We start from the raw sequence: 23,577 nt of genomic DNA, 5'->3' as shown, positions 1-23,577 counted from the left end.
GTGTGCAGGGCAGGACACAGTCCCTGGGCGCCCTCCCCAGCTGGCAACAGATGCGAGGCCACGCAGGTTGGCACTGGGATGGGGGGCACACGGGGATGAAGGAGCCCTGGGAACACATAGGGCCCTGACCTTGAAAGGGGTGTCCCAGGCAGGGTGGGTAGGGTGTGCTGGGTACAGCAGAGCTGGGAGTCTGCTTCTAAGGCTTGCAGAGGGGAGGCCATGGCCTCACATACAAAACCAAATAGACCACCAGCTGAGGGCTCTTCTCAGTTACCAAAGAGCCTACAGACAAGGCCACTCCATGGGCTGCATGTGGTCACTGGGAAGAACACCAGTAACGTGTGACTTCCAGCTGGCAAGTGACCATCTCCCTAGGCCAGCCTCAGACAGACCTCTCTCCTAGCCCCGGATGCCAGGGGCATGTGGCTATGCTCAGCCAAGCACACCCAGGACGTGGCCTGGCCACCGCATGGAACAACAGCCAGCAGCAGGCCCACAGGTTGGGCAAAGGAAGGGCCTGGCACCTGCTCGTGGGGTCCCCTCTACTGAGGATCTGCTATACAGGTCTCCATCTGGATAGAGTGTCTTAGAAACATCCGGGAGTACTGAGTGGGGGCTCGTAGTTTCTATCACCGAAGCCACTGAACACATGTAGCCACAGAGGGCATGAAACTCAACTGATCCAGATGGAGACATACTCTACGTGGATGGTCCACAACAGCTTCCCAAGACTCCGTGTGAACAACACTTTGAGTACTGCTTATACACCGGGGTGCCTGGGGGGCTCAGTCGGTGAGGCGTCTGTCTTCAGCTCTGATCGTGACCCTGGGGTCCTGGGATTGAGGTCTGCATTGGCATCAAGCTCCTTGCTCTGAAGGGAGTCTTGCTTCTCCCTCTGCCTCTGCCCCTCTGCCTGCTTGTGCTCTCTCTCTCAAATAAATAATCTTTCAAAAAAAAAAAAAATACTGCTTACACACTGAACTATCTCAGAAATACGAGGTTACATAAGATACATGGAAACTAATTTTACCTTTTGGTAGCCAGGCTCCCAGTGCTCTGCACCGATCCCTGCCTCCTGGTGTTCACCCTCGGCTGGGCACCTCCCAGGATGTGCCACAGCTGGTATGCACGACCAGCAGAGTCAGGCAGGGCAGGGAACAGGTCACGTCCAAGACCAGGCCACAGGAGAAACTTGGGCTGTTCCCTGGAGGGGGCTTCGTTGGTGACAAGGCCTGAGCTCCTGCCCATGACCACGTTAGTGAGCCTGGAAGTGGGTCCCACAGCCTTGACCGTGGTCTCATGGGGGACCCTGGGTCATGGCCACCAGCTAGGGAGACCCTCATTCAGACCACAGAAACTATGAGGTAACGCATGTTTTTCTTCTGTTTTAAATAGCTAAGTTTGAGGTATTTTGTTACACACCAACAGATGACTTATAAAGCCCGGGGTTTTCTGCTTCATTTCAGGGTGGCCAGTGCAGAATGTGAGATTACCTTCGGACTTTTAACCCGCCCGCCTGGATCTGTGGGACAGTGCTACTCTATGTGGTTCTAAATACAGTGAAGCGTATGGCGCTTACAGGAGGTCTGTCAACAACAGAACACAACTTCACTACACATCACCGACACATGGTTCTTTCCAACGTATTTAATTTTGACCCTGGGATCAGACTGTATTTACAGAGACTAAATGCCACAAGAAGACCTATTCGTTTCTTATTCAATTTAAATGCAAAAAACCCCCATTACTATCTTTTTCCAATTATATGGGATCCATGGGAGAAACTAAGAAAAGACATATCCTGAGAAGAAAACAAAAATGCTTTTTGAGTAAGGCACCCAGAGGTGATCACAGCTAATATTTTGGTGTTCCCTCCCGCTGGTCATTTGTCTGTTGGGGGATGCAGCTTGTACTTTTGGATGAAAGTAGATGACAAGCCCGTCCCCTCTCTCGAGTCTACTCCTATGGCAGCGACTTTCCCATGATGTGCCCCACGCACCACTGCTGCTGGGCTGGCGGGCGCCCGCTAGTTTAGTCCCAGCACAGAGAGGGCCGTCTTGTGCTTCACCATGGGGTTGCAGTGCATGGTGGGGAGCACGCCAAGGCAGTGGCCCTCGGGCGCCATGGGGAACCCGGCGTCTGGAAGGCTCACACAGGTGCACGGCTGCCCCGCCTCCGACTTACTTTGATGTGCTCGTGCAGCTGGGCCTCGTGCTGCCGGGAGAGCTGCTCGTGCTGCCGCTGGAACTCGGCGATGAGGATCTGCCTCTGCAGCTGCTGCTTCTGCTTCAGGGCCAGCAGTTCCTGCTGCAGCTGCTGCTCCCGGAGGGTGGGCTCTGCCACGGGCAGCGCAAACTGGTGGTCCAGGCGGAGGTCCATGGGCACCGCCGGGGGAGCGACCTGCAGAGGCAGCGCGGAGGCCATGTCCACTGCAGGAAAGAGCAGAGCATAGAAGCGCCGGTCACTGCAGTGGCACGGTGTCCCCAGGCCCCCGCCCACTCCGATGCCGCTGTCCAGGGGTGCCGCCTGCGTGAGCATGGACAACCCTTGGGATGCCTCTCCCCCCTCTTGCCTGATGGACCCAAATCGCAGGACTTGGGGGGCCTTGGTGGCCTTCCATTCCTCAAGTGCAGAGGGCCCAAAACTGAGGGGCAGGTCAGACCGGGACACGCCATGGCACAGATGCACGGCCCACCCCGCCCCTGCCACTAGAGGCCCTGATGCGGGCCCAGCAGCCACCCCAATGACATTTCTGAAAGCCAACAGAGGGAGTACGCAAGGAAATTGCTCTAAGGAAAGCTGAGCACCAGCGAGGGGAGAGGCAGATGGGCCTGTACTTTTCTTCTTTGTCACAAGGCCACTAAAGGCTGCACGCAGGAACCACAGGACAGCGTGGGCCCCTGAAGTGGTTCAGATGGACGCTGGGTGGTCAGAGCATTTCCATGGAGAATGTGTTCACCACACACAGCCCATAACTGCTCCCCAGCTCACTTGCATGGGCACAAGCATCAGGTCGTGGGCTTCCCCAAGGCCCAGAGAAACGGATTTGCTTCCCAGGACTATGGTACCATGGAAGAAAAGCCCACGTGATTCTGATTAGTAACAGAAGCTCAATTAATCTTAATGCTTACAAATCAATAACCAATTAAAGCAAGGATAAACAGGCAGAAACTCTGATACCATGGCCGTAACGAAAGAGAGGCCACTGTGGGGGCTCCTTTCCTGGCGCATCAGGTCTGAGCAGGTGCACATGAAGGCCCTGCCTGGGAGTCTGCCCCAGAGACGCCTTGACGGAGCTCCCCAGACACGCAGCCCAACCAGCCCCTCAGGCTCACAGAAACCTCTCGGGAGCTGCGGAGGCCCAGCCCCCTGTGCTCCTCAGCAACGGCCACTCACAGGCCCACGAGCTCCCACTCCTTCCAGAAAGCTCCCCCACAACCTGCTCTGGGCCCAGGTCTTCAAATGATACACAACAGACCTGGGGGCCTGGGGTGGGAGACAGAGGCCTCACCCTCCAGAAAGGAAGACCAAATCCTACAAACACAGGCCACCAAGGACCAGATGCTTGCCATCAGGGGCCCTCAGCCCAGACCCTCTGAAGGTCCGGCCGTGTTATGCACCTGACCCTATTCTAGCATCTCCAAATGCCGCCGGCCACAGGGCCCCCTGGTCCCAGCCATCACCTGGTTCCTCAGAAGTCCATGCTCCACAGCCTCACAACCCAGACTTGCTGAAAAAATAGCCCATAAGTGGAACAGCCCCTCTGGACAGAGCATTCCTGCGGTCACTGCCCAGGTAGCCAGTGGGTCCTTCTAGCCATTCTGATGAGGCAGGGCTGGGACCCTGGGTTCTAGCCACCTGGCCTCTTTGGGCCCCAGTGACTGGGACAAACACCTGCTCATGGAGCCGGTCGGGCACAGCTCAGAGGTTGAGTCCAGGATGCTGCCAGGATGGGGCATGGGCCTTCTAACTCCTTGACAAAATTTCTGTTTCTCCCATGCACAGGCCCCAAAGCCACTGCGGCGGCTGCACAGGCCTGGAGCTCCCCGAGGCCGGCAGGAGCAGGTTGACAGAAGCCCAGGGCCAGGACCAGCTTTCCCTTGAGGAACGCCACACCCTGGACCACAGGGCACAGAGGGAAGAAACAGAGAAGCCCAGAAGGTGGTCGGAAAATACTCTGGATCCAACCATCTTAGGAAAGTCCAAAACTCCCTTGACCTCTGAGCCCTGAGAAGGCCAGGATAGATGCCAGTGGGCTGCTTGTCTTCCCTTTCCTCCCACAGTCAGGGAAACGCAACCCCCAACTGTTTACGTGCATTTCTAATGGAGTCTCAGCCTTGATGAATCAGGAGGATTTTATTTGCTATTTACGTGAGATAAATTTAGGCAAATAAACTGCTTTCATGAACAGGACCAGAGAGAAGGGGCATCCCACCCGCCCCACCACACAGGAGCTGGTAAAGACTGGATCTTGTCAACTTCCTTTTTCTTGATCGTTTTTAGTATGAAATATAAAAACAGAAATGTCAGGAGCCAGTACAGGAGGCCTACTATAAGAGCTGTAAGGGACTGAATATGATTGGCTGTTCATTTAGGTCCACTCACGCGGGAGGTGCATGAGCACTGCGGTGATTGGCTAGGCGGGCTAAGCTGCCAGTGTATATATGCTGGAATGTACTTGTAGAGGGGCGGGCCCGCCGGGAGCCAGACCGCGCCCCGCGGCCGGAGGGGGCCGCAGCCCGGACCATGGCGGCGGGCGCCGAGGGGCGGCGGGAGCTGCGTGCTGTGCTGCGCCAGAGGGGGGAGAAGATAAAAAGAAGCCATTAAATAAGTTTGCCTCCACGCGTGTCTCCGTGTCGTTCTTGCTGGCGAGAGCGACACAGAAACACTGTAATAGCCCGTTTTATAAAACCTCAATATTTCCCGTACTTGCTTCAGACTTTAAGGAATAAACAGGAGAGCAGGGAGGGCAGCTCAGCGAGCAAACGTGGAGAAAAAGAAGCAGAGCTCAGCTTCTTACAGGAATTCAACATACATCCTTCTTTCCCAAAGGGCTATATCGTCCCTTGTCCACAAGGCTGATGGGGCTGGGCACCTCCTAAAACACCATGACCGTGGCTAGCCAATGGGCTCTGCCCTTGTGTGTCCATGGTGCCGTCAGGAGGCGGTTCCCAGGGTTCCTCTTGGACACAGGGTAGCTGGAGGGCAGGCCACCCCTGGCTTAGCTAGCCTCTGCTTCCTGAGGACAAGCCCGACTCCATGTTGCTGCTTACACACACCACACTGAGCCACACAGCCCGTGGTCGCTGGAGGGAGAACACACCACTCCACCTGTCCAGGTGAGAACCACCCTGGCTCTCTCCCACTCCTCTTGCCCAGCTGAGCGGCCACGTTTCAGCTTTTCAGCTAAAGAATGGAACCATGGAGAGCTCATGAAAGAAGCACCTGCCCTGCACCTGGTAAGCTGCAGGCATCGTGGGCCCCCATGGCAGGGCTGGTCAGGTGACAGGCCAAGGTGACCAAGATACTCCCTCTGACATGCTGGGCAGAAGCCCCCTCTGCTGCTCACTCCGGCTTCTCCTCTCTTCATTCTAATTGTTCATAAAGGGGGGGTCAGGGGACCACCTGATGCTGAACATAAAACAACTTTTAAAGGATCCTTTTAATTAACGTCAAAACCATGATGGGCCAAACTTTCCTCCGGACAGGTGCCTTTGCTGAGAAGGCCTGCGGGGCCACTCCTGGGCCAGCCCACAGCAGGCCTGCGGTGAGAAAGCAGAGCAGAGAGGGTTGTGGGCTGATGGCAGGGCTGGGGAAGGGTTCACACAGGAGCTGTGTCTCCATGAGCCACAAGGCAAGGCGTGAGCAAGGGCCCATGGGTCCAGGTGTACGTGGAGGGTCGTAGGGACACAGACTGAGCAAATCCGAGAGCATGGCTGGGCAGGGGGCCGTGCTGGGACAGGCTGGGCCACAGAGGGGCCCGCAGCCGGGTGCAGGGAAGTGCAGGTGGCAGGAGGGGCAGGGCAGGCGGTTTCCAGGGTCCCTTCTCCAGGGATGGCACTGGCTGTGCCTACCCACCACACACAAGCTGAGCTTCACTGTTTCCTCCAACTTTTCCCAGATTCTTTGGAGCCTGGAATCATGGAGATATTTGGGGGGAACAGTCCCTGGCAGCCCCTGGTCATCCTTTGGCAGAGCAGAAGTTAGGAGATGCCGGGGTGGCGAGGGGTCCACAGAGGATAGGGACGGGGGGGGGGGGGGGGCATTCGCAGGGCATGGAGGGCTAAGAGCCAAGGCACGTGCTGACGTGACCGGGATGGCATGCTGTCCTCACTGCGACATGTCTGCTGTATTCCCCAGTTCCCAGGAAGGGAGGGTGTGTGGCCTCAGTTTACCGCTTTGAGGCCTCACCTAGAACTTCACTCTTCTAAGACAGCGAAGAGCAGGGCAGACAGAATGGACTGCTAGTCGCAACCCACATCAGCCGCACCAGCTCCTGCCACTCCCTCCTGTCGGGAAACAACGCTGCGTTTACAGGTAGATGTGAAAGCACAACTCTGGACCTGCTGTGGGACAAGGAAACCCTTGCAAGGCCTCTGAAGAAACACCGCCTCCTCGCCCCTTGCGGGTGGCAGTCGGGTGGCCGGAGCAGAGCTGTCCCAGGGCCCAGCCTGCATGCCAGCCAGGGAGGCGGGGAGTGGCGAGGAGTCACAGCCACAATCTCTGTTCATCACAGCCTTTAGCGGGTGCGTCAAAGAGGACTCGTACTATTTCTGTGTCCAAAACTATTTGAAATGCCGTGAGTTCTCAACAGAAACTGCCAGCACTTTTGACCCAAAGCACCCCGAGAAAAACAATACAACCTTCTCTCCATAAAGAATGCAGCATCAAAACAAGAAAGCCTGTATTCTCATGAATATTTGATGTGGACCAGAAAATTGCTTTTATAGGTTGTGCCTTGAGAAACATACTAATACAATCAGACTCATGACGTTAGTGAAAGCACAAAGCCCACATTCAGCACTTCAACACAGAACGGCGGGCCTGGGCTGTGAACGGCAAGTCCTCAATCAGAAACAGAAAAAAATGTGTTAGTCTCTCTGCTTTTAAATAAATGACCATAAAAAAGGACGCTGTAATTTTCCATTACGTGGGTTAGATCCTCCTTCCTCAGCGCTACTTCATGCCACCGTACAGACACGGAATAAAGACAAGCACTATTCTCTAGAAAACGCGGTCAAAGTTTAGGGTCTGTTCAAGGAAAGAAGGACTCATTCACATCCAGGGGAAAAGAAGAGCTATTTCAACTTTGTAACTATGATCTCTTCTTACTCTCACATTCTGTCCACGTGTGATGGGGGAGGGGGATTGAGATGACGGGGAGAGGGGACAGGGGGATGGGGCGTCTTGGGAGAGTGTAAGTTATTTCAAGAGTCTTCGGTGTTTCACCGTGGCCCACATCACACACACTGAAGAGCATGGCCTCCTGGGGGAAAGCGAGGTGAGGAGTAGAACACAGCCACACCCATCAAGGCAGGAAGAATCAGACGATCATCCCCAAATTACGTGCCTGCCCCCTGTCCCCAACAGCATCGGGCTTCGCCAAGCACCCCTTGCTTTTCTTTATGGTTATACCATCCATACGTGTGTCCCAAACACCTCTCCCTTTGCTGACCGAGGCGAGCATGAGAGTCTGATACAAGGCTCTCAGGAAGAGATAAAAGTCTCGAGTCTAATCTGCCTTCAGGGTCTGGGGGTGTTGGCAAAAAAGAGCCCTGTTGGGGGCGAGGACATAAGTGGTGCCCAGGAAGCCACACGCCACCCAGTGTGGCAGCTGGTAGGGCAGCCAGAACTGCCCTGAATTCCCGCTTCTACGTCCACTGTGGCTGGGCTCCAGGCCTCATGCGAGAGCCACCAAAGTGGGCGCGTGGAGGAAAGCATGTGCTCAGGTGAGTGAGGTCATTAGGCAAGGTGTGGAGCAGGACAATATGGCTCAGACGTCTCAGCGCCAAAGAAGAGTGGGGGGCTGGCTTGGTGGCTCATGTTCATAAGGCAATAGGACAGTGTGAGGCACATGCGCCTGCCCTGGACGCTGATGCGTTCCCAGACGGCCAGGAGACCCAGTGTCTCTGGCACAGCCACCACCCGGGGGTCGGCTTCATCAGCCTCCAGGCGACCCCCATCTCTGTCCCATCCAGCTTCCCTCTCGGCTCCCCTCTCATTCTGCAGGAATTCCAGCCCCAACTGTGTCTTGAAGAGAAGGCTCGAAGAGGTGGGCCCTGCTCATTCTTATCTCCCCTCAATGGGCTGCTAACTTCAGCTACAGACAGACTTCTAGCTTGAAAACATCTGTCTTCTTGTTCCCAATGTTGTGACTGAAAACCAGGAAGCCATGCTGGATCCAGATCCCTCGACGTGATGGGATTCTTCTCTCTGGATGTTTGTGAGGTCTTTTCCTTGTCCCCAGTGTTCCAAAAGTGCACAGTCACATGGCTCGGGGAAGATTTTCTCCAGCTGGCATGGGGCACTCAGCTTCTGCCTTCTCACGGGCATCAGCTTTGACTTACTCCATTGATTTCCCTCCTCCATCCTCTGCTTTTGAAACTCTTCGATTTGGTACATCTCGAATGACTCTCCAGTTTTCTCTTCCATTTTCTTCTGTCTTCCTCTCCTTTGTCTTCTGCTCAAGACTACGACACTTCTTTTGATGGATATTCTAACCTTTCCACTGGGTTTCCCATAATTTCTGCTCTGATATTTTTAACAGACGACTCATAGGGCCACACTGAGAGACCAATGACGCCCCAATATTCTATCTTACAAGCCATCCTGTTCTGACCTCGTGGACAAGTCAACCTCCCGGGTCTCTGAGGATGGCAAAGAGAGCCATGCCCTCTGTTTGCTTTGAACCTCCCTGCCGCTGGGCTACGCCCCAAGTGGGAGCACAGGCACAGACCCTTGCTGGAAGCAGCCAGCAGAGTGGAGCTCTCAGGTCTGAGTCTCCCTGCAGGGCGTGTGGAGCTGGCATTCACTAGGACTCACACCCGTAAGACTTTCCGCGTCGGCTGGCCACACTTCTCCAGCAGGGAGCCTTCCCATCTCAGTGTGAAGGGTGAAAGCTAGGCCTTCGGGGTGCAGAGAGAGGGTCGCTGCACTCTGCACAAATACAGGAGTTTTCACTCCTGCTCTCGTTACAGCATCCACATCCTCAGCTCATTCATGTCCCCAGAACAAAGCCTTTTTCCAGAGGAAGAAACCTCTAGCTGCTCTGCGCACCACCGGGAGGACATCCAGGAGCCTCCCACATCTGCCTCAACACCCCTCTCAGCCCCGCTCCGGACGGAGAGGCATTGCTCTGGAGGTGGGTGTGTGGGTTAGCCGGTAGGCAGTCGGGGGAGGTGAGCAGGGCTGGCTTTCCCAGGTCAGTGGCTGCGATGGACACCACCTGCCCTCTGCCTCCCATCACAGGCTGCTACTGTCGTTCCCTCTTCCGCTTACCCATGTTTGAGGCTTGGGACCTTTCTCTGGAACTCACTGGTGTAGACCAGCCCTCAAGCCATTTTTTCCGGTAATACTTCAGAACGTATCTCTGAACAAACTCTATTAAAAAACACAATCAAATATCATTCGTATACCCAAGTAAATTAACGATTCCATGACGTTATCAAACAGCCACAAAGCGTTTCCAAGTTTTAGAAAATTGCATACATGTTTTTTAAACTTTATTCAAACCAAGACCCAAATAAGGTCCATATGTTGTGCTGGCTGACGGATCCCTTCAATCCCTTTTACTCTAAAGGTTCCTCCTCCTTCTCCCTCCGGCACCCCCTCCAACACTGTTGTTTGCCCTGCCCTGGAGATGGCGGGTGCCGCCTGGGCTGCAGGTCTCTGGCCTGCATATCCGGTGATCTGGAAGCAGGGTCTGGAGGTGTGGGCAGACCACCTCTGCGCAGAGGCTCCTCCGGTGGCTCAAGGGGCTGCCGCATCTCCACAGGTCTTCTGCGCCGACCACAAACAAGGCCAAGACATCAGGGTTGTAAGGCACGCCTGCCCATACCGCCCTGGCCTCTCGACTCGCTGTCTGATTTCTGTAATGAGGAAGGACTCCGAATCAACCATCTTCTTGCCCTGACCTTGTTTAGAAGGAGGGCAGGACAGGTACCTGGTTTCTTCCTTTACCTGCCAATTTTTAAAAAATAATGAGTTGATCCCCATCATCCTCCATGTGTGAGAGACGAGGAGGGCTTCTGTTCCTCAAGATCAATCAGAGCCCACTGCAGTTCAGCTCACACTGTGCTCTGAGAGTAGACCCCCTCCTAGACCAGCGAGGGCCCTCCAGCATGGCCTACCGCTGCTCCAAAGCCAGCCACAGCCCTCATTCTGCAGTCATGAGGCGTGCCGGGCAATCCTCACACATTTTTGACTCCTCTATGGAATCAGACGTTCCTCCAAGAAGTGGGTCCCGTTGGTGGGAGGCAGTGTTTAGAGACCACAACTTCTGTGGTGTCCACATGGCGTGTCCCCACGAGCTCTGCTGGGGACTGGTATGTTCTGGGGTTCTTGGGATTTCAGGAGGGAGCACAACTAGATCCATGTGTTCAACCCGCCATGTCGCTGTCTACCTTCAGAACGCATAACCTATCAGAACCAGCACTCGAAAGGACTGAAGACACTTCATCAAGATCCATTCAAAATACTGATTTACACGGCTTATCACTTCCCCCAAAGTGTTCTTAACTGGATTACAACCATTCTATTTGATGCTGTGCTGTGGGGGTGGCTGTAAAGCAGTGATGAGGGTAGAAGTCCAAATTTTAAATGTGAAGACTTAAAAATATTCTGTAGGGAATGCAGACGGCACAAGCTCCTACCTTAGCTTCACACGTAACTGAGGATATAGGGTATTTCTCTGTGCTCCATTTACACGCATAAACGCAATGCCAAAGAAATCAACTCATATTAACAATTTACTGGAAGTTAAATTACGCTTGAAAAATAAAAACAAAATGATTATGGCCCGAGGAGAGGCCGTTTTGCTGTCTACTATTTTGTTTTCAACAGACATCAAAATGTAAAGAACTAAATATAATACATGGAGGTATTTATGGCTTTTTACAGATGTGTATCCAAGGGAAGGTGTTCTCATCTGGTGTGGGGCAGGGAGAGGTACATGTCCTATGCAGATATCAAAGGTAACCCTTTGAAGTGTATTTTTTGTGCATGTGATTTCCTTGCAGGTTCTAGAAATCAAGCAGGGAGCAGCATATACTTAGGCCCTGGTTTCCCCCCACTTCTGCCTTCCAGCCAAGAAGGGAGTTGACGACTCTCCCAAGTCAATGAGAAATCTACTATCTGCCCCCCGCTGGAGGAGGACAGGAGGTCCTAGAGGACAAGCCTTCAGCTTCTCCCACCACCACCAGGGGATCGCAGGTCCTGTGGGCTGACCCCACCGGAGGCTGGACATGACAAGTCATGTTAATGTGGACAGTAACCGACTGCTGGGGAACCTCAAGTACAGAGAGACTAGGCAGCCATGATAGGTGAATGCGGAATGGGAGCCTGGCATCTAAAACGTGGGCGGAGCGGGGCCGAGCTGAAGAGCTGCTGGGTACGCTGGGTGGCTTTCGGGCCAGGGGCGTAGCCGCAGCTCTGAGACTTGGGGCATGGCTGATTGGCACCCTGAGGTCCGAGAACCCTGCTCAGGAGTACCTACTGGCACTGGGGAGCTGCCTGACGCCCGCCTCTCCTTGTGGCTCCAGCATGGGTCTTGGTCACGACCATGGCCAGTCTTCCCTGTAATTACTAGCCCACTCGAGCACTCTGCCGTTCGGCGCTCTCCATGAGCAAACTCCTGTTCCTGAAAAGCTCTTGGTGCCGGATCTGCCCCGGGGTCAGCCACAGGAGGCTCTGCTCAAGGCTGAGACAATGGCCCCCAAAGAACAGCCTCGTGACCAGCACCAGGAAGATAGGCTTAAAAGCACAGCAGAGCCCCATGTCCCCTGCTAAGCCCAGAGACGAAATGGAAAAACCTCTGATAACGCTATCTTCAGCACAAAAGACAAGAAGCTACAGCTAACACCACAGGTATGTTTCGCTCCACTGTCTCTTTATTCCCCTAATTAGGTTTTCTCCCTTCTCACTCCCAAACTAGATGTTTCAACAGTATCTCCCCGGCAGAAGGTCTGAGATCTACCCATGTACTCATACTGCAAGGACGCTGGGCTGCAGCCTCTGCCATCCTGGAGAGGGCATCCCCATTGCTGGCCAGGGGTTCCCCAGGGCCTGGCTCCCTCAAGCAAGGCCCCTCCTAGCTTCTCAGTGGTCTGTGGGCCCCAGAGAGAACATTCCAGCAGGGAAGGCAAGCCCATGGACCTGCAGGAAGGGCTCACAAACACGTGTCCTTCCTTCCTAGCCACATCCCAGCAAATCATCATGGGAGTCATCGGGATGCGAGATGAGGTGACTCCTGAGAACCAGCTCTGTGCTTTGCAGTCCCAAGAATGGGGAATCACATCCAAGTAAAGCTCAGAGAGGAGTCTACACAAGGGCCGCTGGGAGTCAGTTCACAGGATACCTGGTAGGGAGACCTGGGCTCTCCATATGTCCATGGACAGGTCGGAGCCCAGAGACAAGTCTAGCATACAGAGACGGGGGCCATGGTGACAGTATGGACTCCGGTGCTGGCTGACCTGGGAGGAGGACCCTGGCTGACACTAGGACGCCCGCTCCTTGCTGGGCAACGTGGCCCATGTGAGAAGCGTGGGCACATGGCTGGTACTATCCAAGCTAGAGCAGAATGCCCCTCAAAGTGGTCCCCCATCACGGGGCCATGAAGCTGAGGCTGGTAGCCGAAATGAAGAACGGGTGTCCAGGAGAGGCGTGCGGAGCCGGGCCCACCCAGCCTCATGTGCTCCTGAACCTGACCCCCAAAATGTGGGGCCAGAAGGTGCTATTTCACCACAAGATGAAACGGGGCTGTCGGCAGGCTGGGAGCAAGTTCCAGAAGGAAGCTGGCTCAGCCCCGGGGGCGTGCTTGTCTGACCCACACAACTGAAGGCAGAGTCTGTGGAGGAGTGGGAGAAGAGGGGTGGCCTGTGGCTGGCCAGGGCAGGGTGAAGCTGCCCGCAATCCAGACTCCGGTAACCCAGTTGCAGGCCCATTCTCATCTGCTCATTGGCATCAGCCACTCTGCGAATCTGGCTGGCCAGCACTGTCCTAGAGTGTCCAGCGACTGGCTAAGAGGGATAGGGACAACCTAAGCCCCAAGGACAGCTCTCTCCATGGGAGCAGGGACGTCCCTTTCTATAATCAAGTTATTTTTAGCAAAATCAACTGTAAAGGATAAAACCTTATTGAGCATGCAAGGATTTTGGAAAATTCCATTCTGTACTTGAACCAGCAGTAAAGAAGCGGGAATGGAAAGCGTCACCACGATGGATTATGCTGTCAGGATCCCAAAGAAAGGACCACGGCAAGCATTTCTTCTCCTGGATTTATGAATCTGCACAAGTCATTCACTTTTTAGTCTGGAAACCCCATTAGTGAAACAGACATTGGCCATCCCAGGACCATCTCAAAAAGTGGTGTGGTCACAGCGTTTGGGGCGGGGGGTAGACATATGCAGGGAACCAGATGCCAGCACATCCTCGTGCTGCTGACCACCGGCCACACCTTGGTGTGACTCGAAACCACTGCATCACCTTGTGTCCCAGGCATGCAAGCAAATCCTGAGTGCAATAGCCCACCTGCTGGCCAAGGCCGCCTCCCACAGCAGGCCCTGCCCCTGCCCCTGCCCCTGCCCCGGCGGACCTCCTGCTCAGCACACTTGAGGCATCTATAGCAACATAGGTGGGGGTCCCGGGTACTCACACACTCGGAACCACACGGAACGCTCAACTCAGGTGACAGGAACAGGAGCTAGAAGCACTGGAGCTTGACAGGGTCCCAGACAGATGAGAGTGCAAGGGCTTTCTACGGCAGAGGAAAAAGGAACTCGGCCTCACACATAGGCAGGAGCTCGATGAGGATCCTGCTGGGTTAGAGCAGGCCTCTCTCCCTCCAGTGCACTCTCCCTCCTCCCCCCCGAAAGAAACAGAAGGCTGCTGTGGCACAGGAGGATGAAGAGAAGGGAATGAAGACAATGGAGCAGTATTCTGCCCTCTTAACATTGCTGTATAAACCTGAAGTCCATGAGGCTCCCTTCCTCGCTTTCGCCACCAGCCCCATTAATGGCATAGAATGTTGGCTCCGGGCCCCTCTCCCAGCCACGGGTCACTGATGGCACAGGGTCAGCGGTCCTGCTGCCTGCCCTTCCCCCCTCCCGGGCAGGCCGGGTCACAGTCTGCTTCCATCCTGGACGACCTGCTGTAGAGTTAGGCTCCTAACACGAGAGCCTAACTCTCTTTAGCTCAGAACTCTGCAGAGGCTATACTGGAACACAGCTGGCTGAGAATGTTCCAGAACTGCTGGAAGACATGAATCTGCAGATGCAGAAACACAACCAAAGCAGGAGAAGAAAACAGAAATAAATTAAGATAATTTCAAGGTGGACCTGCAGACACCAAAGAGAAGACCTTGAAACAGAAGCGCAGGTATCCTACGAGGGGAATGACAAGTGACCACCCCTGAGTGTGGGGAGAAACAATGTCCAGCTGGAATGAAGGGTGTAGAGAAATCATCTGCCAAGAGCAGCACAGACCACGTACAGACTTGTGTTCCCTCAGAGATGAAGAGAGATGAGAACTTGCTGAGATGCCTTTGGTTCAGGGACGAGGTGAGCACAGAAACACACGGAGATGAAGATGGAAATGAACCCAAGCTCGTGCTGCCTGCGCCCGAGGGTAAGCCCAGCTTCTCCCTGTGGTGCTGGACTCCACAACAAGGAAATTCCTGGCCAGAGGCAGGGACAGAGGTGTGGCAAGGGTTAGTGGTGCTCTAGACACTTCCGTGGCTGAGCAGGCTGGGGCAGAAAGCACTGAGCACACACAGTTGACGTTCATCCCGTCACGTTGGAAACAGTGCAGAACTTCCAAAGCAGTGAGGATTCACAACCCGTCAGGGAGAACTTTAAGGAAAAACAGAAACATGGCTGCCAACCACACACAACACACACATGTGTACAAATACATCACATGCACACACACAGCAGCACACGTACCACATATGCACACACTGCATATGTGCACATACCACACAGGCACACACCACAGTGCACACACGAGCACACGCACCACACATGTGCATATACTGCATATGAGCGCACCACACATGTGCACACACACCACATGTACACTGCAACACAACATGCAGGCACATACAACACACAAACACATGTGCACACCACACATGTGTGCACACATGCATATACATCCACACATCACACATATACCACGCACACACAAATGCACACACACACACCATACATGTACCACACGTGCACACACCATACCACACATATACATACACGCACACACACAGCTGGGTGCCTCCCAATGACAGAGAACACTGCATCTATAAGGTTTTGCCAAAATAACCACACTTGAATCTGATCAAACCTCTAGATGCCGGGAGCCTGGGTGGCTCAGTGGGTTAAATCTCTGTCTTTGGCTAAAGTCATGATCTCAGGGTCCTGGGACCGAACCCCGCATCAGGCTCTCTGCTCAGTGGGGAGCCTGCTTTCCCCACATCCCCCCCGCCTGCCTATCTGCCTACTTGTGATCTCTGTCAAATAAATAAATAAAATATTTTTTAAAAAGAAAAAAAAACCTCTAGATGCTCTAGATGCAACTACTAATTTCCAGGAAACACAAACAACAGAGGCTCACTTTAAATGACAAGACAGGAGATGGGTGAAATCAAGCAAAATTTAAAATACAGGAAAACTCCACAAGACAAGCCACCTAGAATCTTCACAGATGAACCACAAGGGTCAAAACTGAACAGACCCAAAAGGCAGGGAGAAGGTGCAGGTTAGCGGGAGACTATGACATACACCCACCACCCGTGGGAGTGCTCGCTGGACCTGAGGAAACAGTGACCTGAATCTATGTACATGGTAAACAAGGCTAGAGACACAGAAACACTGTGAGTACCCAATAACAGATAACTGTTAATCTTGTCTAAACAGAAAAATGGCCTCCCACTGAGGGTCAAACCACAGTCCCTGCCTTTTAGAGACATAAGCCCTCATGTGGCTACAGATGGAGTGATGCGGTGAGCGGGATTTCATTCAAAACGAGCACAAGGGCAGAGGTGGTGAGTAAGTCAGGGCACAGACAAGACACAGCTGGAGGTCCCCAGGCACAGCCCAGGTTGACTGACAGCGGGAACAGTGGGGTTCCTTCTAGTATTTTATGCACTTTCAAATGTATGTAAAATTTTCTATGACACAAAGTTCATTTTTTAAAAAATCACATTCCTAATATGGGTCAAAAAAGAGATCACAACAGCTGTTTAAAAATAATTAAGAGAGAAAGATAATGAAAAAAAGGACCTAGAGTAAGTAGTGAGCGTCTACTCTTACTGTACTTGGAGGAAAATTGAAAGCCTTACACAGTTACATCTGACAATAATAAACATACAAACTAGTAAGTTAGCTATCGTTTTAAGTAGCTAGAAAAAACACAAGAATAAATGCAAGGAAGACAGACAGAAAGAGATAATAAATATATAAATGAAATGGAAAATATCCATTACATAACTTCACGTATACCAACACGACACAAAATTGATTCTTTAAAAAGACCAATAGCATAGACACACTTCTGGTGAGAGTGGTTTAGGAAATGAGAGAAAGGCACAAATGAACTGTAGGTATGGCAGAGACTGAAAACATAACCAAATACAATGAACAACTCCAGGCCTATCAGTTTTAAAGCCTACATAAAACAACAGACATATTTCTAGAGAAATAAAAGTTTCCCAAATTGATAAAAAACAGAAAATAGAGTAACCCTTTAATCACAAGCTAAATTGACCCAATACTTTAAAATCTTCCCACAAGGATCGTATTAGAGACGGTATTGCCAAACTTTAACTAACTGCTCATTCAGTTTTAAAGAAAACTTCCAAGGAACAGAGGAATAAAGGGCACCCCAAGCTCATGCTGTGAGGCTAGGACAGAAACCAGGCAAAGAGAGCATAAAAATGATAGTCTCTGTCGTGAACAGGGCCTCAAAAGTCCCAAATAAATTATTAGCAAGCTTAATCTAGCAGTCTATAGAAATAGATAATCCGCCAAGACAAGTGGTGTTTTAAAATGAGAAAAGCAACACGTACACAGAACATCTATAAACACAATTCACCACACTAATAACGATGATCTTAATAATGAAAATAAACACATTATAAAACCCAACAACTATTCACATTATAAAAGCTCTTAACAAACTAAGAATAAAAGAGAATTTCTTTAGTCTCAAAAAGGGTATCTATTAAAAAAAAAAAAAAACAAACATGGCAAATACTGCTTTTGATGATGAACCTTAAACAAGACAAGATTCCAGCCAGAGAAAGCAGATAGAGTAACAACATAAGAAGAAAGGGAAGAGACAAAACCATCACGATTCACAGACTCTTAGGACTGTTAGTACGGAACACTACCCCCGCCCCCCGCCCCCAAGAAGGAATTACAGAGAAGTTAGTAAAACTTACAAGGACACTGAATGAAACAAGGCAAGATCAACAGGGAAAAACCAACTGGATTTCAACATAATACAACAAGAAAATAGGCCTAATAATATTAAAAAAAAAAAAGTGTCCATAATTTTATGGCTGAATTCAACACTGTTACAGACAGCTATAGAGACAATGATAAAGACTGTTAAGAAATGTTTTAAACAACTGAAGGATGTGGAGAGATGGGCCAAGTGAGGGACGAGAAGACTTACTATCACAGAGACGTCCATTCTCTCCAGACTGAGCTGTGGATCCGACGCACAGGCCGCCAGGAAAGGGACAGAGGATCTCAGACTACAGGACAAAACAGACCTGGGAGCCTCAGTCAAGGTGTTCCCACAGAAGGCAGCAGCATGTCCCCCTCGGAGAACAATAGCAGAGACCGCCCCGAACACAGACGACAAGAAGGCGGAAGTCACCCCCGATCACACCACAGGCCAAAATTAATTCTGCCAGAATTAAGACTCAAATGTGATAAAACTCAAGAAAAACTCACGATGCGAAAAGGGCTTAGCACCAGACAAATCTGAGCAGCTTGGCTACCTTCACTAGTTCGACCTGCTCCGTAGACACTGTGTGACAGTGGAAGGCTGGGCCCTGGCGAGGCTTGCTGGAGCCTTATGGAAGCCACCAAGGGCTTGTCTCTATTACCTGTAAGGGCTTCCTACTAATCGGTATGAAAAGGAAAAGGAAAACAGGAGTTGGTGGGGGAAGGCTTCTCGAAGAAGAAGGGCTCCTAATGGCAGAAAATAAGTGGCAGAAAGGCCATAGCACCTGCGGAGCATCCTTGAGACACCACAAGCTCCCGGCAACACACATGAGGCTGGGCCTTCAGGAAAATGATCAGTTTGCCCTTAGGAAACTGAATCTTGGCTCTCAGACCCAGGAATTCCACTCCAGAGTGTGTCCATGCTTGGGAAAGGCCTGCACATGTATGAGTACAGGGCCAGACTCACACTCACGGACAGCAGGACTCACGGAAACCGTCCAGTCAGCCACCAACACATTGGCAGGGGGATGTCAAGAGAGCGTCTCCGTACTTAGCAGTGAAAAGGAGCGAGAAACAGCTACACATAATGTCACAATTGGATCTCAGGAACAAACCAGAGTGAGAGGAAACCCCCCCGCAGGATGACAGCACCTTTTTTTGGTGGGGGGGGGGGATGACAGTACTTTTAAATGGCATGCTATTCGAGGAATCAGATGAATGCAGCAAAACTAGTTCTTCTAAGAAAGCAAGTCAGGGGCAAACAGCAGAGTGAGAAGGGGGCTTATTCCGTGGAGGGCTGGCCACGACTCCTTGCATTTGTTACTGGCCTTGGAGCAAAAGGGCTCAGGGGGCCGCCTGGGGGGAGATGAGCTGCACGGAAAGCAGCCCAAGGAAACGTCTCGCTCTATTCTACAGCAGGTGGGACTCCTTTGGGGTCATAAGGTCCTCTGATGATAAAGGACAGAATGACATTTCAAAATCCTACCTTCTGCACTTCTTAGGAGCAGAGCGCCTTTAACGTGTACCAGAACATGTACACACAGCGAGTATGGGCTGCACGTCTGGCAGGAGGCCGGGCAAGACCATCCCTGCAGAGGTCAGCACTGCCCCCGCCACAGGGAAGGAGGGACGAGAAAGGCCGTGACCCTTCCCCAGCCTGGTCCCAGACTGCCTACTGCACATATCCTGCAAACTACCCTCTACAAACGTGGGGGTCTTTCATACTGAAAAACATCACCCAAAAGGGGGCAGACGTTGGCTGGTGAAGACCTAGGTCTTCACAGGCAAGACGAAGGAATCTTCGGGCCACATAGCATGAATGCGTGACCAGATCACCTCGCTTGACTCATCCGTGGTCACTTCCTCAATACATTTCATTCTAAATTCCATTTAAATTGACCTGCACAAATCCATTTTAAACGAAAATTTTTGACGAAAGGAAATACATTGTTTCTTCTATCTTGTTTCTTTTCATAGCAGAAACACAGAATTGATGCTTCTCCTAAAACAAAATCACGAAGCAGCATGGAATCCAGCTTCCAGAAAGCTAGAAATACAGAATGCTCTGTCCTCCCCGAGGGCCTGGCTTTGGCACTTCTCTGACAGTGCTGAAAGCCCAACTGCTAAGACTGAAAGGCCCTCGGGCCAGTTGGGCATGTGGAGGAGGATATCAGCAGCACGGAGGCTGACTGTCACAGAAAGTAACTTCACTGACACATGCATCTGAAAACATTTCAAGTGTCACCGCTTAACCTGCAAGTGGTGGTCACCACGCAGTGGCAGGAGTCCCGCGAGCCAGGGGTTTTGTCTGAAGGAAGGACTGTGGTCACCGGCCTGGGTGATCCCGCAGCTGGGGCTGCAGAAATAGCTTTCCATCTGGCCGGGACCTGCCACAGTCCCCAGAATCCCGCACATAAAAGCACCGTCCTGGATTCGTACAGTGAGCTGCTCAGGCCATTTCTTGAAATTCCAAGCAAACACTCTGCAAAACAAAAGGCAGTGGCGAAGCGCCCCGGTGAGAAGCCTCACGGGGGGTGGGGGGGGGCACCCAGGTGGGCATGCCGTGGGCACCGAGTCCAGACGCCAGTCTGATGGCGGAAGCCTTCCATTCTCCTCAGTCTCCTGCCTCAAAGAAGCCATTTCCTGGACTATAGGGCCATTTGGAATATAATTGCCTTTAAAAATGAAAAACACTACTGAAGACTTCTCGAAGTTCCTCAAGTGACGCGGGAAGGGGTCGGGAGGACCATTATCTGTTCCCTGCAGATTTCAATTTTAAAGTCCGGTTGACAGGGTTTGTAAAAAGAAATGGATAAAAGGGAACAAGAACAGAGATGTTTAAGATTTCTGCAGGATACCTGGGAGTCCAATTAATCTTTAACTCATATTGTGAAAATGAGCTTTGAAAGGTGTTTACACCCAACAGCCTCCTGACTGAGTCAAGGAGGGTTTACTCCGGACACTTGAAGAACAGCTTTTGAGGAACGCAGGCTGACAGCACCCTGACGCTTCCAAATGCTACACTCGGGGGACAACCAGGAGACCTCCGACTCTCCATCATGCAAGGAGACAACAGCCACAGGATTCAGGGAGCAGACCCGGGGTACGCCTGAGCAGGGGGAGCAAATGAGCCCGGCCCAGAAGCCAGGATGGCCGGGGACCTCTCGGCCGGGAAGGCCACTCTCCCATCAACCTCTGACCCCACGGCCCTCCAGCCCCCTGCATGCGGGGGCTCCTGGAGCAGCAGGGAGCGGAAGGCCGGAGCTGGGTGCTGGCCTCAGGCAGGAGCTATCAACACAACCACTGGGATTGCTGGACACTCACCCTTAGACACCAGCTGAATTTAGCAAAGCCTCTACTGTGAGAAACAAAAACTGAGTAATCCCAACAAGCGCCCCCATACCCCTCAGGAGAGTGCTGTGTGTGGCCCTCACTTGCCCTGGGAATGTGGGGGTGGGGTGACGACTGTGGGTGCCTGGAACAGTGCGGGGACCACAAAGGTGGCCCCGAGAAGGAGGGAGGGAGGGCCTGGAGCTGCTCACCAGCCCCTGAGCTGCCTGAGAAGTCCGGGTTGGGCTGGAGAGGAACCTACCTACCCAGAGCCGCACTGATGGAGGCTGCTCGCTTGGCGGAGGGCCGCCCGTGAAGCTCCGGTGGGTCTAGAAAGAACACAGTCCCCACAAACCCTCTGGGCAGGTGTCAGCGGCCCCTGCCCAGTGCGCCTGAGGTGGGCCTCCCTTGGGCTCTGTGAAGCAGCTCCTGGGATGTGCTTTTCCACGGCCCAGAGCTGCCTCCTCTGGGAGGGAGTCCCGTAGCCAGGGTTCACCCCAGGCTGCCACCGCACCATGTGCTCCTGGGTTAGGAGGACCCATCTCCATCCTGGTCCCCCATTCACACCAGGTGTCTCTTCAGCTCTGGGAGGGGCCAGGGCCATCTTCCCAGGTCCAGCCACAGTGCTCCCACCAGAGAACCAGGCCTGGGACAGGCCACAGACTCACATGCAGAAGGTGAACAGCACACAAGTGTCGGCTGCCTCACTGGAGTGTCCACAACAAGCATGACAAGCCTCAGCCACCCCCCCCACCCCCACCCCCAGAGCACGCAATCTGGAGGGGGAGGTGAAAGCAATGGATAGGACAGCGTGAGCCACGTTGGCAAGCAGGACAAGTGGACCCTGCTACATACCTTCTGACCCCCAGCTGACAGATGTGGACTGGGGAGGGAAAGAGAAGCAGAGAACACACAGGTCCCAGTGACAGGAAGCAAAAAAGCCAAGCCTGGTGGCCCCAGCGATGTGCTCATGAGGCTGCACGCCTTAGCCTCCCGTGTCTGCTGCACATATCAGGTTCCTACAAGCTCAGTGGCTCCAAGCAACACACGTGTATCCTAGAGTTCCAGAGGCCGGAAGTGGGAATGGATTTTAGGGAGCTAAAAGCAAGGCGTGAGCAGGCTGCGTTCCTTCCAGAGGCTATAGGGGACAATCTGCTCCTGGCCTTCCCCAGCATCGAGGGCAGCAGGGCTCCTGGGCCCCCTGTATCTCCAAAGCCATTACTCCCATCAGTCTGACCCCTGCTTCTGTCTTCCCAGCTCCTTCTACCACTCTGACTCCCCTGCCTCCCATCTGGAAGGACCCTTGTGATTCCACTGGCTCACCCAGATAATTCAAGACCATCCCCCATCTCAAGACCCTTAAAGGTCCATTTGCCACATAAGGTCACATACAGATACTGAATAATGGTATGGACTTTTTTTGGCAGGTGGGCACTGTTCTGTCCATCAGATTCTAGCTCCTAGGATGAGATTAGAAAGGGGGGATTAAGAAAGAAGCAAGGAACAGGTGGGGAAGCACCCATGGGATCCAGGTGCGAGCCAGTGGTGGTTGGGCTGCCACCGTTAATGATGGAGAGGGGGTGGCCAGGCTCTACACCGACCTAATAAATTTACTGAGCACTCTGCATTTTACCCTTTTAAAATGCACAAGCCAGTGATTTTCTAGTAAATTTACCATGATGTGCAAGCATCACCCTAACCCTGTGTTAGAACACTTTCATTCCTCCGATGGGATGCCTCCTTGTGTGCATGCTTTAAGGGGCAGGTAATGGCACTTGCTAGTTGGCTGAATGCAGGACATGAGAGAGGATTTCAAGGGCAAAATGGGGGCTTCAGAGGATGGAGGCTGCACTGAGTCCCTGCTGGCACGAGAGAGTCAAGAGTCCAGTTTCAGACACTCAAGTCTGCAATGCCTATGAAACAACCAGGCAAGGACCCAAAACAAGCAGCTGGCTCTGGGATCCGGCATCAGGTAAGATCCAGGCTGAGCTAAGAATTTGAACAGCAGAAGAACCATGGCAGTGTTCTCTGTTATGAAGAATGGGACAAGGACCACTGAGGTCACCTAGGTAACGCATCAGTAGCCCTGGGGACACCCCAGTGCTGAGATACCAGAGAGCTGAGAGAAAAGCTGCCCAGGGAAGTGGACGGGTAATAGGAGCATGTGGTTCTGGAACAAGGTGCTTTTAGAGGAAGTGGTTGGTCCACTGAGTCAATACGGGGAGAGGCCATGCAAGATAAGGGCTAGAACATGGCATTCTGGGATCTGGCAACAAGGAGTCATCTGTGAATGCAGGGCCCTGTGCTGGGAGCCAGGAGAAAACTGGATTACCCGTGGGAGGCTGCAGCCCCTCCAGGGGGGCACAGCCAAACCACAGGAGCTCTTCTTACTTGCAGATGAATGAGAGGCAGCATCAAAGACCAATGCAGGCCTCGGAATCTGAAGCAGGTAAGGGCTTGAGAGGCAGGAAGCTGAAGCACCAAGCACCTGGACCCTGTCTTTCTAGAACAGTATTCCTGAGGGTAGTGACACTGGGGGATATCCCCACCGCACACACTGGAACTCTCTCCAAATCTCTACC

The 23,577-nt window shown here is 52.7% G+C and overlaps 1 protein-coding gene across 9 annotated transcripts in view; it reads right to left on the bottom strand.

Moving 5' to 3' along the window:
• HDAC4 (histone deacetylase 4) overlaps window positions 1–23,577 on the bottom strand; it is a 287,530-nt gene that overhangs the window by 110,440 nt on the left and 153,513 nt on the right. For 8 of the 9 annotated variants that reach the window (XM_045066714.1, XM_004743737.3, XM_045066715.1 and 5 more), the window contains one exon: window positions 2,185–2,429. In XM_045066714.1, the coding sequence (XP_044922649.1) occupies window positions 2,185–2,429 (245 nt within the window). Of the gene's footprint in view, window positions 1–2,184; window positions 2,430–13,869; window positions 13,893–23,577 lie in introns of those variants that run through there. The other variant, XM_013051857.2, reaches the window with a different exon arrangement.

The sequence above is a fragment of the Mustela putorius genome, unplaced genomic scaffold (genome assembly GCF_011764305.1).
Source record: "Mustela putorius furo isolate JIRA1106 unplaced genomic scaffold, ASM1176430v1.1 tig00003869_pilon_pilon_pilon, whole genome shotgun sequence".
Lineage (NCBI taxonomy): Eukaryota > Metazoa > Chordata > Mammalia > Carnivora > Mustelidae > Mustela > Mustela putorius.
The sequence above is the reverse complement of the archived record's forward strand: the minus strand, read 5'-3'. Positions and strand labels throughout refer to the sequence as shown.